The sequence below is a fragment of the Budorcas taxicolor genome, chromosome 21 (genome assembly GCF_023091745.1).
Source record: "Budorcas taxicolor isolate Tak-1 chromosome 21, Takin1.1, whole genome shotgun sequence".
NCBI lineage: Eukaryota > Metazoa > Chordata > Mammalia > Artiodactyla > Bovidae > Budorcas > Budorcas taxicolor.
This window is the reverse complement of record NC_068930.1, coordinates 25578965-25598242: the sequence shown is the minus strand read 5'-3', so window position 1 is coordinate 25598242 and position 19278 is coordinate 25578965. Positions and strand designations below refer to the sequence as shown.

At 47.2% G+C, this 19278-nt stretch overlaps 1 protein-coding gene across 4 annotated transcripts in view; it reads right to left on the bottom strand.

Moving 5' to 3' along the window:
• Positions 1 to 546: 546 nt before the first annotated feature.
• Positions 547 to 19278, bottom strand: part of PDE8A (phosphodiesterase 8A) — a 144567-nt gene continuing 125835 nt past the window's right edge. For all 4 annotated transcript variants that reach the window (XM_052659942.1, XM_052659943.1, XM_052659940.1 and 1 more), the window contains 8 exons: positions 19146 to 19194; positions 18559 to 18694; positions 16841 to 17039; positions 14770 to 14987; positions 12980 to 13112; positions 10515 to 10682; positions 2186 to 2315; positions 547 to 1220 (listed from right to left, as the gene is read on the bottom strand). In XM_052659942.1, the coding sequence (XP_052515902.1) occupies positions 1114 to 1220; positions 2186 to 2315; positions 10515 to 10682; positions 12980 to 13112; positions 14770 to 14987; positions 16841 to 17039; positions 18559 to 18694; positions 19146 to 19194 (1140 nt within the window). In that variant the 3' untranslated portion in view covers positions 547 to 1113. The remainder of the gene's footprint in view (positions 1221 to 2185; positions 2316 to 10514; positions 10683 to 12979; positions 13113 to 14769; positions 14988 to 16840; positions 17040 to 18558; positions 18695 to 19145; positions 19195 to 19278) is intronic.

The following is a 19278-nucleotide window of genomic DNA, read 5'->3' as shown; positions in this document are numbered from 1 at the left end:
TGCATTGAACCTGGACTGGCGATCTGTTTCATATATGATAATATACATGTTTCAATGCTATTCTCTCAGATCATCCCACCCTCTCCCTCTCCCAGAGTCCAAAAGACTGTTCCATACATCTGTGTCTCTTGTGCTGTCTCGCATACAGGGTTATTGTTACCATCTTTATAAATCCCATACGTATGTGTTAGTATACTGTATTGGTGTTTTTCTTTCTGGCTTACTTCACTCTGTATAATCGGCTCCAGTTTCTAGAACTGATTCAAATATATTCTTTTTAATGGCTGAGTAATATTCCACTGTGTATATGTACCACAGCTTTCTGATCCATCTGCCTGCTGATGGACATCTAGGTTGCTTCCATGTCCTGGCTATTACAAACAGTGCCGCGATGAACATTGGGGGTACATATAACATACACAAATATTTCTATAGTGCAGTAAAAATGGATCATTTATTTTAAATTTGCATTATGAAAATAAGTCTATACACCAAGTGATGCATATTTTTAATGACTATGAATCATGTAAATTTGGTCATGGCATCTAAAGTTGGCTTTGGCTTTGAAGTGTTTTTAAATTCATAGAAAATAGTGAACTTCTAATAAAATAAATAAAACATTTTAATAATTGATATTAATAATCAACTTCAGAATTTCTTTGTCTTTTTCATTTGCCATTTAATTTTAAAAGAGAAGTCACTTTCAGTAGTGTTCCAAAGTGAATGATTGCACCTTCTATGATGTGGAAAAGATCCGATTGCCATTAGCTCTTCTTAAGCGCTGAATGTAATTGAGAGAAACTGCAAGAAATTCTCTGTCATCAGCAGAAACTCCGTCAGCGTCCTTGGCTGGGCCTCCCGAGCTCGGGTTTGGACAGACAGATGCTGATGCAAGCCGTGTTCTCTGAGACTCTCCACGCAGCCCCGGCAGCAGGCTGGCACAGTGAGAGGAGGAAGCCTCACTCTACGGCAATGGCATCAGGTGGTGGTTAGGGAAGGTGACCGCATCTAGGGGTGCTCTCGCTGGCTCTGTGCATCAGGGGGCTGATCGGCTAATACTGAAAAGAACTCTGGCCGCCCTCAGGCATCCCCGGTGACCACAGGGGTACCCCGCTACTCGGGAGGCGGGCGCAGGCTCCGCAGCTTCATGTCGTCCAGTCCTTTCCAGTATTTAAAGTTGTTGTCGAGATGCTGCATTAACTCGGGCAGGTCTACAAAGGCTGCAAGAAAAACGGGAGTGTGGTAAGACTGCGCCTTCCCGGGATGCACATGGAGGCTTTCTGAGGAGAGGGACAGACAGGAGGGGACAGTGCTCCGTGCTCGGCAGACATGGAGTGGCCCACGAGAAGCTGAAACCCCATCTGCGCTCAGTGCCCGCTGCGCCTCTGTCGCCAGCTGACAGCTCTGGCGGAGGGAGCGAAGGGGGCTAGCCCGTTTTATCACCCTTAATCAGCACCCTGGGCTGCCTGATCCCAGCCCTGACCGGCTCTCCGGGGCGTCCCATCCCCCTTCCTTGAGCCCGTCCCCTTCCACCTGCAGCACATAGCAGGAGCAGCAAGCTAGGGAAGAGAACTTGGGCCGGGAGTGGCCACATCTGGTCTGGGCCCAGAAGCATTGAGCAGAGCCTGCAGTCTGGCCCGAGGCCCCAGTGCCTTCCACCACCTCAGTCCTCTGTCCCGCCCCCCCCTCAGCACCGAGACATGGGCTCGTCTCCTGCTGACGGGATCCGGACCAGACGTGGGTCTGCCTCCCGGCAGGGGCCCTTACCCAAAAGCCCTCGACCTGCCAGGGGGCTCTGCCCGCGCTGAGGGCTGCGAGGAGGGCCGTGCCCCTGTCAGAGACCAGCCTGCCCTGGGGTCAGCTACCGGGGGAGGCGGAGAAGCTGGGCGGGACAGCGGAAGAGCTCCCTCAGAACTGAAGAGGTTTTGAATCCCCGGCTTTTGACCAGCAGCCCCTTCAGCCCATGTTCAACGCTCTCATCGTTGCGACTGGAACAACAGGGAGCCCCGGAGCCAGGGGCAGCTGAGGAGAAAGAGCAGAGAGCGCCCCGTCCGCCGGGACCTCCTTGTCAGCGCCTGGCTTCTCCTCGGCCTCTGTACACTCTGAGCCCCTGAACATACTCTACAGTCAGAACGGCACCATGCGCTCCCCGTTCCTGAGGGAGACACGCTCCGCGCCTTCTTACCGTCCCAGGCATCAAACATGTCTGTGATGAAGTAGTCGATGAAAGAGATCTGGGATTTGGGGATGCTGCAGGTATTTCTGTCAAAAACCGGCATCACCACAGGCAAGTCCCGTTGCTTCTCTTCGTCTGTCTGCAAGGCGGAAAATGCCAGAATTACGAGACCCCAGGACCAGGCTCCACGCCCACCAGAAGCATTCTCTCTACCAGAGCCTCTCCTGGCAGCCCAGACAGCTCGTGGGAGAAGCCGGTCACAGCGCCAGCCAAGCACCCGGACCCTCCACGACATGTCACGTTGTCCCCCATGGGACCCAACCCACATCTTCGGCACCTGAAGGCTCCTGCTGAAGCTGCTGTGGTGCTGTGCGGGGCTCCTGCAGTGCAGGAGCGCACCAGTCTGCCCAGCCGTCTCCCACCTGTGGGCATGTCAGGGGCCTGACCCAGGGCCACAGTGCGGAGTGAGAAACAACCCCCTTCGCAGAGAAGGGACAAGTGCCTGCTTCTTACCTCAGGCCAGATTATTTTATTTTAAAAAGGTCTGAATAGCCTTGAGGCAAAAAAGCTCTAGGATGAAGATTTTATGTACTTTGATAGACCCTTACAGAACATCTTCAGTATTCCAATAATATGTGTACAAAACTGGAAATACAATGAGATCCTGGTGGGAGGCATGTTTATCGTAAAAGATTAAGGGAATTTCTCGTTTTTTGTTTTCATCAAAGGATCCAGGAGAAAGGATGAAGTGATACCCGAAGGGTGATGATGAAGCAGGGGGTCCTTCCCGGAGTAAGGTATGAACTCGGAGGGTTTGAGGGCGCCATTGGAATCACAGAGAGGTCCCTGGGGAGCCAGGCAGCCAGGGCTGAGAGTTAAATAGATGGTTACCCAAGGGGCAGGATGAAGGGTCTTGAGTGCAGGACCAGGTAAGGCTGGGGTGAGCTGGGCGAGAGGACTGGAGCCATCCCCTGGTGCTGGAGGCACAGCTGTCCTCGGGGGTCTTGGGTCTTTGTTCTGTTGGTCTGGGCACGCTGCCTCTGTGGGCAGCTAGTGAGAAAGTGATGGAAGGGGCAGCTCAACACGGAAGACAGGCAGGGAGTTAATACTTAGGAAGCCTGGTGTGGGTGCAGGAATTGGTTCTCTAGGGGCATCCAGCAGGGAGGGTGGAGATCCTGGGACGAGTGGACCCGCTGACCAATCCTGGCTTCTCTGGAGGGTGGTCAGTGAGAGCAAGGGCTGAGGATGGGAGGTATGCAGTGCATTCGGCCATCAGCCAGAGCCTGGCTCTGTGGCTGAGCTCTGTGGGCCATGTGGAGCTGTGGGAAAGTGAAGGACCTCTGTTAAGCATCTAATACAGGGACCAGGATTCAGGTGTTCCACGGGAGCAAAAGAAGACCTATATTTGGGGCTGGAAGCCTGTCCCTCCAACTCTTATACCTGGAACTGTTCCCACAGGGCAAACTGGGCCAGTCCTCCTTGTCCCCCCAGCCCAGCACTGTTCTGGACAGCTGGCCAGGAGCTGCCTCCCTGGTTCCGTTCTGCTTCTATTCTGTCTTTCTGAGGACTGGCAATCACCAGCAGGGCGGCAGGGACTGGTGAGAAGTTACTGCCACCTCACCCTGCACGTCGATGGGTCCGAGGCCCGAGACACTGTAAGAACTGGGCTCCACAGCTAAAGGCAGGTGAGTTTCCTTGGAAGTGACAGTGGTTCACTACAGTTCTCAACATGAAATCTCCACTGGAGGACACAGGTAACCTCTGGGGGTTTTCCCAGGAGGGACCGTTCCGCACGGAGCACCGTGCTGCAGAGACGTGCGGACAGTGCTGGGGACAGTGCCGAGGAAGAGGCCTGGGCTCCCTGTGCAGGTGGGCGGTGCTAGACTCCGGGCCAGGGCAGAAGCCAGCAGGAGGAGCTGCTGCTGCTCCAGGCCTGGGGGCTGAGGCACACAAGCTTGGCTGTGACTGCTCAGGCCAGGCTTTCCTGAGAGGCACGCCAGGGACCATCTACACCGCTGTCAGGCCAGGAGCACACCCCGGGAGGTGTGGGAGGCAAGGTTGGGGGCTCTGGGCAGAGGATGAGTGGGGAATACTGACAAGTCTGGGCTTCTGCTGTGGTGCAGCCTCTGCTGTCAGGCCAGTGCTGGCTCAGCAGGGTCAGCTCCGTGCGAGTCTCTGCCCTGGTGTGTGCATGGCAAGGGGTGGAGGGTGCAGAACAGCCCACCAGCCTGACTGCTCAGAGAGCAGGGCCCTGGGGCGGGTGCTCTCCTGACACACCTGCCCTGGTCAGCTGTTCAGTTAAGAGTCTCCACATCTGTGTTCCTGAGGGGAATGAGCTGTAACTTTCTCCTGGGATGCCTTTGTCAAGTTTACGTACCAGGATAGTAACAGCTTCAGAAAATGAGCTGGAAAATGTCTCACCTCTGTTTTCTGGTTTAATTTGTAAGACTAGCATTATTTGTTCCTTAAAGGTTTCACAGAATTCCTCAATGAAATGATTTAGAGTTTTCTTTATTAAAACAAAAATTATGAAAACATTTTGACAAAATATTTCTTTACTATGGACTTTCTAAGGTTATTACTTAACCATGTCAGTTAGGGTAAATTGTATTGACAGTTTTTAAGGTATTCATCCATTTCATCTTAGCGGTCAAATTTATTGTGACATTCCCGATTTTGGTGATTTGCATTCTTCTTGATTATTTTAGCTGCGTATTTACCAATTTTGTTAATTTTGCCAAAAAAAACCAACTTTTGGCTTTGAAAATTTTTATTATTTTAATTATTTTTATTTTATACTAGAGTATAGTTGATTTACAATGTTGTGTCAGTCTCAGGTATACAGCAGAGTGATTCAGTTATACACGTATCTTTTTAAAAAAATTTACTGGAGTATGGTTCATTTTCAATGTATTAGTTTCAGGTGTATAGCAAAATGGATCAGTTTTATATATATATATATATCCAGTCATTTTTAGCTTCTTTTCCCTATAGGTTATTAGAGAATATTGAGTGGTGTTCCCTTGTTATACCGTAGGAGCTTGTTGATTATCTCTCTTATATACAGTAGTGTGTATCTGTTAATCCCAAACTAATTTGTCCCTCTCCCTTGAAGTCTGAGAGTCTGTTTGTGTTTTGTAAATACGTTCCTTTGTATCTTTTTTAGATCTCACGTAGAAGCTGCTGTGACATTGACACTCGTCTCTCAGACTTACTTCCCTTAGTATGACACTCTCTAGGTCCATCCCTGTCGCTGTACATGGCAGTGCTCCATTTTTTAGGGCTGAATAAGATTCCCTTTTCTTTTCCACTCCTCTGTCGATAGACATTTAGATTGCATCCATGCCCTGGCTATTATAGTGATGCAGTGAACACGGGGGTGCGTGTGTACTTTGATTTTCCTAGGATATATGCCTAGGAACGGGATTGCTGGATTATACAGTAGCTGTTTTTAGCTTTTTAAGGAACCTCTATACCTCCGTAATGGCTGTACCAATTTACATGCCACTAACAGTGTAGGTGGGTTCCCTTGCTCCAAACCCTCTCCAGACTGTACTGTTTGAAGACTTTTTGATGAACATTCCTGACCACTGTGAGGTGGTAAATCACTGTAGTTTTGGTTTGTATTTCTCTAATAATTAGTGATGATGAGCATCTTTTCGTGTGCTTTGTGGCCATCTGTGTGTCTTCTCTGAAGGAATGTCTGTTTAGATCTGGCCGTCTTATTGCGGTATTTGGTTTTTTGATATTGTGCTACATTAGCTATTTGTATATTTTGGCGATGAATCCGTCAATCACTTCATTTGCAAATATTTTTTCCCATTCTGTGGGTTGTCTTCATTTTGTCTATGGTTTCCTTTGCTGTGCAAAAAGCTTTTAATTAGGTCCCATTTATTTATTTTCATTAATCTAGAAGTAGATCCAAAAAGATATTGCTGTAATTTATGTTACAGTGTTCTGCCTATGCTTTCCTTTAAGACTTTTATAGTATCTGATCTTACAATTAGGTCTTTAATCTACTGAGTTTTGTTTTTGTGTATGGTGTTAGAGAATGTTCTAATTTCATTTTTCACATGTAGCTGAGAGTTTTCCCAGCACCACTTATTGAAGAGACTGTCTTTTCTCCATTTTATCTTCTCACCCCCTTTGTCATAGATTAAGGACAATAGGTGTATGGGTTTATTTCTGGGCTTTCTGTCTTGTTCCATTGATCTGTATTTCTATTTTTGTGCTAATACCACACTGTTTTGATGACTATAGGTTCACAATATAGCCTGATGTCAGGGAGACTGATTCCTCCAGCTCTGGTTTTCTTTCTTGGAATCATTTTTGCTATTTGGGGTCTTTTATGTTTTCATACAAATTTAAAAATTTGTTCTGGTTCTGTGAACAATGCCATTGGTAATTTGGGAGAGATTGAACTGAATTTGATTACCTTGCGCTGTACAGTCATTTTGACAATACTGATTCTTCCAATCCAATAAGGCCAGAGGCGTCCCAGCACCTGAGCCTGCAGGCGGCTGGGTGGGGACAGGTCTCAGTGCCAAAGCGGTGACCTCCAGGAGAGCTCAGCTGAGGAATATACCACAGGGCCTCCACCACTGGTGTTCCTGCCCCTGCAGTGGGCCACAGCCGACCCCTGCCTCCAGGAGCCCCTCCAAGACCTGCAGATAGGTCTGGTTCAGGCTCTAATGGAGTTGCTGCTCTGCCCCGAGCCCCAGTGCTCATGAAACCTTGTGTGTGCCCTCAAGAGTGGAGTCTGTCTCCCCCAGTCCTGTGGAGCTCCTGCACTCAAGCCAAATGTTCTGGGGGCTCCTCCCCCTGATGCCAGACCCCCAGGCTGGGAGCCTAACGTGGGCTCAGAACTCACTCCTGTGGGAGAGCCTGAGCAGGTGTGGGATTTGATTATATCGTGAAAGCGGCTGTCCTCCTGTCTTGTGGTTCTTCTTGGTCTTTGGGTGTAGAGCCTCTTTCTGGGTAGGTGCCAATCCTTCTTTGATGAGGTTGTTCAGCAGTTAGTCGTGATTTTGGTGTTTTCATGAGGAGCTGAGCTCAAGTCCTTCTGCTCCACCATTTGTCCTTTAAGTTTTTCTAGTATTTCTTTACTGTTTCCTCATTTTTTTTTGCTCTTATATTACTGCTTTTCTACTTACTTTGTCTCTTTCTAATTTCTTAAACTGAAACCTAAGATGTTAACTTTAGGGCTTTTCCCTCTAATTATAAATGTCCCTCTGATCACTGTTTTGCTTGCATCCCACAATTTTAATATACTTTGATTAATTTCCTTTATCTGAACCATGGACTATTTAGAAATGTATTGTCAGTTTCTGAATATTTGATGTTTACTTAGGTACCTTATGCTACTAATTTCTGATTTAATTCCACTGTGCCTGGAGAATAGATTCTGTATGATTTCAGTTATTTTAAGTTTACTGAATCTTTTGTGACCCAGCATGATGCATCTTGGTGAACATATCAGTGTCCTTAATAAATATTCTGTAGATGTGTGATACAGTGTTTTATAAACATTAAGTACAGTAAGATGGTTGACAGTGTTGGGATTATGTGTTTTTACTGATATTTTAATCTGGTTGTTCTATCAATTACTGAAAGGGGGTATTAAAATCTCCAACCATGTTGTACCTGTCTCATTTATTTTGAAGCTCTGTTATTAGATTCACACACACTTATGTCTTCCTATAGGACTTTTTATCATTATGAAGTATCTCACTTTATCTCTGGTACTATTCTTTGTCTTGATGTCTATTCTGTCTGAGATTAATATAGCCATTCTAATCTTTATATTTACAGTTTCCATGGTATATCTCTTTCCATCCATTCACTTCACACCTCTCTGTTCTTTATATTTTAAGTGTGTCTTTTGTAGACTGCATGTAGTTGGGATTAGTTTTTCAAGATCCATCCTGATGATCTGTCTTGGAGTGTTTAGTCCACTAAATTTTAGTAAGTATTGATGATTAGAGTTGGCGCTACCATTTGACTGTTTTTCCTATTATTCTTGTTTTCTCCTGTTGCCTTTGTATAGTTTAATAAATTTTAGAATTCCATTATACTAATATATCTATTAGCTTTTAAGGTACACCAATTGCTCTAGGGATTACTGAGTACATTTTGGGATTACTAAATATATCCTTCACTTCTCAGCCTACTGAGCTAATACTATAACACTTAATGTAACAGGTAGGTCCGTTTTACTTTCTGCCATCCTATATGCTGTAGTTGCCATATAGCTTATGGTTACATATGTTATATCCTTTACAATTCAGTGTTATAACTTGTGCTTAAAATAGTCTTATGTATTTAGAGAAATTCCAAGAAGGAAAAAAACTTTTATAGTTACCCAGCTGTTTATCATTTTTTAAAGTGTTTTTATCTTTATTTTTACTGAGGAATTTGATACACAGCATTAGACTAGTTTCAGATGTACAACATAATGACTGAAAATTTTCATATACTGCAGGATGATTACTACCATAAATCTACTTAACATCTGTCACCATATATAATTACAGAACTTTTCCTATAATTACAACTTTGAACATCTACTCTCTTAGTAATACAGTACTGCATATTTGAAAGTTGCTAACGACAGTTCCCATGCTGTACATTACAACCCCATGACTTCTTTATTTTATAACTGGGAATTTGTACCTTTTGACTCCCTTTAACCACCTTGCATCCACAAGCTAGCAACCACAAATTTGTTCTTTGTAAGATTCGACATATAAGTTAGATGATATAATAGTTGTCTTTTTCTATCTCACTTAGCATAAACCATTTAACGTCCATCCATGTTGTCCCAAATGGCAAGAGTTCATTCTTTTTAATGGCTACATAATATCCCATCACCTTACTCACTGACCTATCAATGGATGCTTAGGTTGCTTCCAACTTGGCTATTGTAAGTAGTCCTGTGGTGAATGTGGGAGTGCATGTATCTTTTGGGGTGGTTAGTGCCATTTGTTTTCTTTGGATAAATACCCAGAAGTAGAATTACTGGATCACATGGTAGTTCTGTTTTTAATTTTTGGAGGCATCTCCATAGTGGCTGCACCAATTTACATTCCCACCAACAGTGCACAAGGGCTCTCTCTTCTCCACACCCTTGACAATACTTCTTACCTTTTTGATAACAGCCATTCTAACAGATGTGATGTGCTGTCTCATTGTGGTTCTGTGACTTACCATTTTCGGGGCTACTCTCTCAATCTGTCCCGCCCTCTCCTTCCCGCTCTGTGTCTACAAGTCTGTTCTCTACGTCTGCATCTCTATTTCTGCCCTGCAGATAGTACTGTTTCTCTAGATTCCACATATATGCATTAATATATGATGTTTTTCTCTGTCTTACTTCACCCTGTATGCCAGTCTCTAGGTCTATCCACCTCATGAGAACTGACAAATTCTTTCCTTTTACATATAATGGAATATTACTGAAGCGACTGAGTCACACACCTCACAGCTTCTTTTATCCACTCATCCGTCAATGGACATCTGGGTTGCTTCCGTGTCCTGGCTATCATAAACAGTGCCGCAGTGAATACTGGGGTACATGTAGCTTCTGAGTTATGGTTTTCTCAGGGTATATGCCCAGCAATGGAATTGTTGGGTCATATGGTAGCTTTACTCCTAGTAATAGTTTAAGAAACCTCCATACTGTTCTCCACAGTGTGACAGTGTTTATTTTGCCTTCATTCTTGAAGGATATTTTCACTGGATACAGAATTTTAGGGTGACAGTTTTCTCCTAACAGCTTTTTAAAGATGTTGTTCCAATGTCTTCTGGCTTCCATAGTTCCTGACATGAAGTTACTGTAAGTAATATGTCATTTCTCTCTGAGTGATTTCAATTTTGTTTCTGTATCTTTGGCCAGTAGCTGCTTGAGTATGACATACCTGGGCATGGGTTAGATTTGTTGAGTTTCTTAAATGTGTATGCATATATCTTTCACTAAATTTGGAAACATTTTAGCCATTATATATATATATATCCACACACCCCCGGCCCCAAGAATTTTCCACCTAGAGAAACTGGGAGGGGCAGCCAACAGTGTAGTAATGTCTTTAAAGTGCTATTAGGAGAAAATGTCAAATATCCACTGAAAATATCCTATAGGAATGAAAGCATAGGCAAAATAAAACACATTTTCAAATAATGGAAAACTAACAATTCACTGCCAGTAAGCCTGTAATATAAGCAATGTTCTTCAAGGACAGGATTTCATTTACAACTCCACTTCTAGTTTTAAGTCCATTACTTCCTATGGTCCTTATGGTGTTTCTCTCTTTTACTTGAGGGAACTTCAGAAGCTGCATCTTACCTGAGAGAAATACTCTTCTGAGATGCGTGCAGCCCACTCGATGCACTGCTCCAGGGGCCGGCAGGGGTTGGACACGTCAGCACACTTGATCAGCATCCTTTTGATCAGAGTCCGGTTCTCTGGAGTCCTGAGCATGGTGTTTATGGCTTCTTGATCTTTATCAGTTTCCTAAAGCATGAGTGGAATTCAAAGCAATCAAAACGGAACCCCAGGTACCAAGCCCTGTTTTACTGTTGTGGCCCCACCATAAGCACGGTGGGGCTCTGTCTGGGATCTACAGTTAGGGTCTCTCAAAATAGTGCCAGGGATGCTCTGAGGTTGGCCCTCACTCTGCAGTGGGGAAAACCAAGGCCCAGTGAGATTCCAGCAGAACCCGGAAGTAGAGCCTAGCACTGGAGGCTGGCGTATCTGCCTTTCCCCATCTTGACTCTTTCTCTGTTTCTCACAGTTGCCTTTTCTTTCTATCACTCACTCACTAAGTACTCAAAAGACTGGCTTTATCTTTTATTATTTATATTCATTAAAAAGCACCGTGGACTGAAAAGTGAACCCTTTCTCTGCCCTGGCAACGGGCAGTCCTGTGGTCCTCCCGGGGCCCTGCTGCTCCCCACCCAGCCCTGGGAGAGGTGTGATCCTGGGAGTCCACCATCAGTGTACACAGTGTGTCGGATACACTGATGTTCCATAAACTCTGCCCTCACATTTTATGGTGGACAGAGGACTTAGTCACGGTCTTGTGATCTGCACTCACAAAGATATCTTGTGGGAGGCATGAAAATCAGTATAATTTACCATTCTATTTTACAGATGAGGATGCCGGGACTCTGAGAGGTGAAGAGACTCAGCCAGAGGTACTGAGCTGGCCCAGGATAAGAGTGTGAGCCCTGCTTCTGGTCTGGACTCTTGTCTCTCCACAGTAGTGCCTGCATCTGGCTCACAGGGAGCCCCTCTGGCTATGGAGCCTCAGCCCATGGCGTGAGGGGCCTCTGAAACAAATTCAGGTTGGAAGAGGGCGTACTGGGTCAAAGAGGTGAGCAAGCATCTGCTCTCTGACTCTGGGCCACCAAGCAGCTTCCAGAGGAGTCAGCCATGTGGTGTCTGTGAGCAGTCACAGTTATCCCCTATCAGTGGGGACAAGATGGGAAGGGGGAACCCTGAGCCCAGGCTGCCTGGTCTCCCAGAAGGTGACAGACACCATGCCCTCAGTGATTCTCACCTCCCACTGCCCACCAGCTTTGTGCTGACCCTTCTCTCTGTGCAGGTGTGTGACTACTGTTCAGTACTGCCCGCTGGCAACTATTTTCTTCCACCTGCTATGACCCACTGGATCCTGGTTTCCAGTCTCTCAGTAAAAATCCAAGTAGTGACAGCAGAGAGGAGGAGGATGACTGTCAAGGAGAATGAAGACTCTGCTGAGTCTGGCAACTTCCCAGAATGGATGGAGGAAGCCAAGTCTGCGAGGTACGTGGTTTCTTTCTGTGGGGGGGTGGGGGGGTCAGCTGGGGTGTCTGTGCACGGGAGAATGACTGAGTCCTTGGAAAGGGCATCAAGTCTCTGACAGACTGGAGAACAGGCAAGGGTGAGGAGAGCAGAGTTCTCAGCAGGTTTCAGATTAGGTGAGACAGGGACAAGTCTGAAGGGTGATAAGCTAGAAAGCCAGGGACAGACAAAAGCCACGGCCAAACACCTAAGCTGCAGCAGTAGAGCTGGAGTTCAAGAGGCTGTCTTCTCAGGATGAGCCATCTCTGTGCTCGGCGAAGACTGGCAGGGGGCGGCAGGAGTGGGGGAGGAGGAACGTGGGGTTGGTGGCTGGGCAGCTGTGGGCCTCAGGCGGGTGCTGCGCTCACACTGACCTAGTGTGACGGGCGCTGTTTATCCAGAGTGCACCTTGGGCCGTGTCCTGAGTGCTGCGCCTCGAGGGCTGCTGTGCCCATTCGAGACAAGGAAGTGGTGAAAGAGAGCCGAGAACCCAGAATGCCTGCTTTCTCAGCTGTGGGGTCCTGTCTGGCAGTTTCTCTTGCCAGAAAATTCTGGACTCCATGCCTCAAATCCAACACCACCAGCACCCTGTGGTCCAAATCCAGGAGCCTCCCCAACCCCCATCCTCCTGTGACACAAACCAGCAGAGGACAGGCGCGGCTGCACAGTGGGCAGTGGCTGGCGAGAGACCTCGTGGTCTCCAACTGGCCCCAAAGTACTCAGAGGAGGGGACGGGGCGACTGCTGAACAAGGGCGCAGGAACGGCCCACCTCTCTATCGTCAAGTCCCTACAGAATTGTCTTGCTTTTTCTTGTATGTCTTGCCAAGTCTTTGTACTTTAATTTCCGTTGGTTAAAAAAGTATTTATATGCAGTGAGCCCAGTGTGGGGATGGTAATACTCATGATCTCTTACGCCCAGGTTTCCCCACAACACACAGGAGGAAGAGCCCTAAACGCAGACTCCATTTGCAGTCCGCTCACCTACCTCATCCTCTTCTAATGCTGCCAAGGGCTTGTTGATGATGTTGACAAATTTGTTGACGTGCTCAAAGTGCTTTGTCATTTCTGTGGCTAACACCATGTCGATGATACCCTGGCGCAGCGTCTGGTAGTCGTTCCTGTTTCAGACAAAAAAGGAGAGGCTACTGCTGATTACTGATCCAGACCAGACAGGTGCTCCTGAAAACCAGCTGTGATCTAGGGCCTGTGTCCACTGCGGCTGAAATTCTAATAAACTGGGCTGCAGTGGCAGTGCATGCTTCAAAGAATGCGAAGGTTAAAGGTTGCTGCCTGGACTGCTACTAGTAAGGAGAACCTGAACAGAAGTTAACATGAGAATCTTTGGGTAAAACTATGGGCTTCCCTGGTAGCTCAGCTGGTAAAGAATCTGCCTGCAATACAGGAGACCCCACTTCCATTCCTGGGTTGGGAAGATCCCCTGCAAAAGGGATAGGCTACCCACACCAGTATTCTTGGGATTCCCTGGTGACTCAGACGGTAAAGAATCTGCCCACAATGCAAGAGACCTGGGTTCTATCCCAAGATCCCCTGGGGAAGCATATGACAACTCACTCTAGTGTTCTTGCCTGGAGACTCCCCATGGACAGTGGACCCTGGCAGGCTACAGTCCATGGGGCTGCAAAAAGTCGGACATGACAGAGTGACTAAGCACAGCACATGCGTAAGACTACAGATACAGTGTTATTCGTGTTCTCATAAGCAAAAGGCATATAGTTCTTAAGGTTAAAGAAAAGCTAGAACATAGCCAGCTGGGGTTATGAAGAACATACCCCACACAGAGGAACCTTGAGACCCAACAATTTTAGAGCCCAGAAACACAGAGGGTGGACCATCTGGAAGCTGAGAGAATCAATAGTGCATACCTGATGCCTCTTCCTCTAGCCCTTTATATTTATTTTAAAAAAGTTTATTTTTTGAGGATGGAAACCATTTAATTAAAAATGTAGAAGGTATAAAGAGTATAAACTGAACTCTCTATGCAGCTATGCTGTTCTTTTCCGTGGAGACAGGCAAAGCTGTCAGGGTCTTGTGTATTTCTCCAGCGATAACTGATATATATGTAAGCAACTATGGAAAAACCAACTTTAAGTCCACATATGAAATTCTAAAACAGAAAAAAAAGGTGTTTTTAAATCCCTTAGGTTTAATAACTTCCCTTAAAATCCCAATTAGTAAGTATTCCTCATGACAGATCACTTCTGTCTAACAGGCCCACCCGAGACAGTGAGGGCCCCATCAAGAAGAGAAGACACTGTAATCTCACAGTGTCACCAATCAGACATGAGAAGTTTGCTGGGAAGAGCTTGTTGGGAGTCTGCCAGGCAGAGGTGTAAGATGACAGCTTCTGAATCTGTCAAGGTGTCAGCCTTACACTGTTGTCTTGAAATGTTCAGGACACAAAGGAACTGAACCTTGAAACCATCATGCTTGTGAAAGAAGCCAGACACGGCAGACCACATCCTGGGGTGCTTCCATTCGTCTGAAATGCCCAGAACTCACAAAGCTATGGAGGCGGCAGGTAGAGCAGCGACTGCCTGCCAGGGGGCAGGAGAGTGACTGCTCGTGAGCTCGAGGCTCCCTTGGGGGTGATGGAAATGGTGCAGATGTCGACTATACGGATGGCTGCACAACTCGGAATACACCAAAAGCCCCGCACGCTTTAAATGGGTGAACTGTATAGTACCTAATTATATCTCAGCAAAATTGTTGTTTAAAGAGCAGAAGGAAACATACTTTCCAGCTCACTGTTCTTACCGTTCCATGTTTTTAAAGATGTTGCATTTGTCATCGCCAGTGGTCAGCTGGAAAGCCAAGGCCGCATGGTGGTGCTCCAGCACAGCCATGTCGTTGTAGAGAATGGCCAGCTCGCTGCCGGCATTGCACAGGAAGGAGTTGGTCCTCCCGGGGTGGTCCACATCGTGGATAGTGGCTGCGATGAGGGCACCGACTTCATCAAGTGGGTCTAAAGTTTGCTGAAAACAAGAGTTCTTTTAAAAACTGGGGCATGACACTGAAAGCAAGGTAGCCTTCTGTGTAGTTCTCTTTCTGCCCTTCTGACTTTAAGGTAAGACTATTTCAAACTTCTGAGAAAAGCACAGTGTTGAGCAAATCCAGGTTTCCTAACTCTACTCAGAAATAGTTTCAACTTTGCATGTTTCAGAGGAAACATTATCTGACTCCCAGTCTCGCACAAGTTAGGGATTTACCAAGACACAGGGTGTCCTCACCAGACAGGAGTCACTTCCTCAGCCAGTCTGTCTTTAGACCCATCACAAAAAAAGGTCCTTAGTCTGAGGTATTGACTTTCTACTTGGAACAGTACTTTGATTTAAAATATCAATTGGGAAAGTAAGAGCCCACATGCCACGCAGCACGGCCAAAAGTTTCCATTTAAAACTTTAAGTGCAGAAGTGCGTGGTACTTCCTTCTAATGGTCTCCATTTCTCATGTGTATATTCCTGTTTTCTGTATTTTTGGTTAGTCTGACTTGCAGTGAATTCTCTTGGTTGTTTCAAAGATCAGTCCCAGATGCTCACTTTGCTCTTCTCATTCTATAGGTTTTGATGCATAGGTTTCTCATTTTGTTGTTTTCTGTTATTTTTGGTTTTATTTCTTTGTTTAACCCCAATTTGTTCGAAATATTTTCTCATTTGTAGTGACTGACATTTTTTTATTTAAGTTTTTTGAAGTATATCAAGACTGTGTCTTAGTATCAAGATCATTTTTGGAAATATCCTGCGAACACTTGAAGAAAAGGTGTATATCTAATAAACCAGGCTTGCAAATTTATTTAAATTGAAATTCAATAGTTTTAACTTAAAAAAAAGGTTGTTTTGGCCATGCTGCATGGCATGTGGGACCTCAGTTCCCCAGCCAGGGACCCGGCCTGCAGCGCCTGTGCTGGGAGCATGGAGTTCAACTGCTGGGCGCCAGGGAAGCCCCCAGGGAGTTCTACCTTTAAATGGGTGAATTTCATGATGCGAATTACGTCATAAATTATGGTAAAATTAAGTTATTAGTAGCTTTCTGAATGTATATTTGTATGTTATCTATCAAGGAGTTTCAAAAGCATTAAATTACAGCAAAAATTAGGTTGCCTTTATGCTGAACCACACCGACACAGATGTCTCTCCTCTGCCCTCTGAGTTCACACTTTATGAGAACAGACTTCTCCCCGGACCCTTGTTCTACCTGCGGCCTTAGACGTGACCTTTAGTAAAACAGCAGCAAAAAACCACCAAAGAACACAGCTAGAGGGAGGCGGGACTCACCTGTGCTGCTCTTGTGCCGGGAGGCTGACCTGTCTCATTCCTCGAGAGGCCCTGATTTCTCACTGATTCCTCCGTTTTCAGGTGCTTCCGAGAGTGACACGGCTGTGCACCTGTGCTCCCTGGGCTTCTGTGCCAGTTTATGGCGGATGCTGATAGAAATACTGATAACACAAATACCCTGGCAGAGCAGTGCAGGCCTAGTTGCTGCTTCACACATTTCCCTAATGAAATGATTTACAATGTGAATAGCTTTCTTAGGAAGCTTGGTTTGGAAGTGGGCACTGAGCAGAGTGCCTTGGATGGCACTGTCTTCTGTGACGCTCTTCCTGTGACACACTCACATTCCCTTTTCTCCTGAGCCCTCAAAGCTGGGGCTAAAGTGGCTCCTGTTCTAAGGGGGAATGCCCAGGGCCATGCTGGGAATTGGTTACCCACTCCCCAGAGCCAGGGTGCGGCCCTGCGCCTCGGGAGGTCACGGCCTCCTGGGCCAGACTGCACCCTCCGCACAGCACCCTCACCCCTGGCGTGGAGCACAGGGCGCCGGCGCAGCTCACCTTGGCCCTCTCTCTGCACAGAAAGTAGGCAGTGGCGTGCAGCACGTCGGCAGAGTGCGTGGAGTTGTGGTAGGGGTTGGAAGCGTGGTAACTGGCTTCGATCACCTGTAACCAGGATCTCAGCGTCGCCTCAGGGCACTTTAAGAATTCACAGACTCCGAAGCGAGCAAACACTTTGAGACCAAGGTAAATCAAAGGCCTATAGAGAAAAACACACAGCATTAAATCGAAGTAAAGAAACAGGCAGAGTGTCTCATCTGTTCAGATCCAACAGGCAAACCTGAGCCAGACTTCAGGGAGAGAGCAGGACAGCAAAGTGGAGCCTGTGAGGGTGGCCTGCAGGGGGCGCCCTGTCGCCCTCTCTCCTGGTGGCCAGCACCAGCCCTGGGCAAAGCCCAGCTGCAATTCTGGGGGCACCCGCATGGTGCCCCTACTGCCCTAACTGCTGCAGAGGCCTCCCGGCACCAAGAGGGTGTCCAGGTCAACGTGCTGCCAGGCTAACCGCATCCTCCCCTGTGGCCTTGCTGGACGTGTGTCACTGGCCAGACGTCTTGCTGGAAGATACCAGTTCCCCACGGCAGCACATGAGCCAGACGCTGGCACACGTCATGTGATGGTCTCAGCACTCTGGAGGTGGAGGCTTCCCCAGACAGGTGACCAGCTGGTGCCAAATGAGGCCTGTCCTTGAGAGTCACCATCATCCAGCCTCTGGCCTTAGCTTTTGGCTCTGTTGAGGCAGTGGCCAAGCTGGTTGGGCTCCCAGGACTTGGGCAGACCCGCCCTGTGCCAGCTCACATTAGGATGTAAACCAGTGCCCACAGCTTTGTTTGCCGCTGTCACTGGCCCTGTGGGGCACACAAATGCAGAATGTCTCAGAAGCTTGACTCACTCTGAGTGTGGGCAAAGGGCAGGGGCTGTCATGGGGACCACCACCCACTTGGGATGAGACCCGACGAGTCTCCTGTAACGGCCTCCCTCTGCCTGTCTGCTGGGGTTGACGCCTCACCCTCCTGAAGGGCAGTGCTGGCTGGCATTAGGTCTGAACGCCCTTCCCGTGTGCCAAGCCAACCACACTCCTCTGGCTGAGTGTTCTCCAGCAAGGTATAAAATAGGAGGGGAAACCCAACCCCACCCTACTCTTGGGGACCACACTCAGGTCAGGACTCTGGAGTGTGGGGTGTCCCCATGCTTGTCACCAACACAGCAACCAAGATCTGGGGACAGCTCTTATCAGCATGTACATCCATGTATTAATTTTTTTGGCTGTGCTGAGTGGCATGTGGGATCTTAGTTCCCTGACCAGGGATCAAACCCAAGATCCCTGTACTGGAAGGGTGGAATCTTAACCACTAGACTGCCAGTGGTTCTGAGCTCTGAAGTGAGGCTCTTTGCTGCAATGTCAACATATCACTACTTAATACCTACAGGAGAAATTAATAACCGTATCTTACAAAAAGAAAACCTCTGCTACTTGGAGACTCCAAGTGAGTCACTTTCTCCCTCTGTGGCAGTCATGGCCAGGCGAATTCCCCTTGGCTTCTCCCTGATCCCTCGCTGATGCCGAGGCTCTGGAGACTCGAGGTATCTGCTGCTCTTTCCCTGGGGCCTCCTCCCTGACCAGGGACCGGCTCTGAGCAGAGCCTACACTCCCGGGGAGGCTTTCTCCACACTGGCCCTTGGAATCAAACTCCCTGTCTGCTGAGCTTCCATGGGCTCACCTTTTATGAGTGGCAGCCTCCAATTCAAAAATATTGAAGTCCCAGTACTCCTCCTTTTCCATGGCCCGAGTTATCTGTGACGGGACATCATGAAGGGAGATGGGGACGATGCTGCTGCTGGCAGCCTGCTGAAGGTCTGCAGGGTAAACAGAACGGGATCAACAGGCTTGACAGCATTTGCCATCCCTCAGGGGGAAAAGCGGAGCTTTGGGGGCGGATGCTTTGTTTCTTAGGGTTTATGATAAACCAAAACTTCTTACTGATTAAAGAAAAAAAATCTCAAAATTTTTATCTGAAAATTTAAGTGTGGCTATAATACTGATCAAAGTATTAGTCGTTCAGTCATGTCCGACTCTGCAACCCCATGGACTGTAGCCTGCCAGGATCCTCTATCCGTGGATTCTCTAGGCAAGAACACTGGAGTTGGTAACCTTTCCCTCCTCCAGGGGATCTTCCCAACCTAGGGATTGAACCCAGGTCTCCTGCATTGCAAGCAGATTATTTATTGTCTGAGCCACCAGGGAAGCCCCAATAGTATTAGCTAACATACTAGTAGCAATCCAATAAATTAAAAAGGAAAAACTTACTTTTTGTTGAAAGAACATACTCATTTCCGGATAATCTTCGCAAACCATCCTGATAAAAATCAAGGAAACAAGAAACAGGGAAATCACAAGTATTCCTTACTCCTTGAAAACCCAGGACAGCCGGTCACAGAGG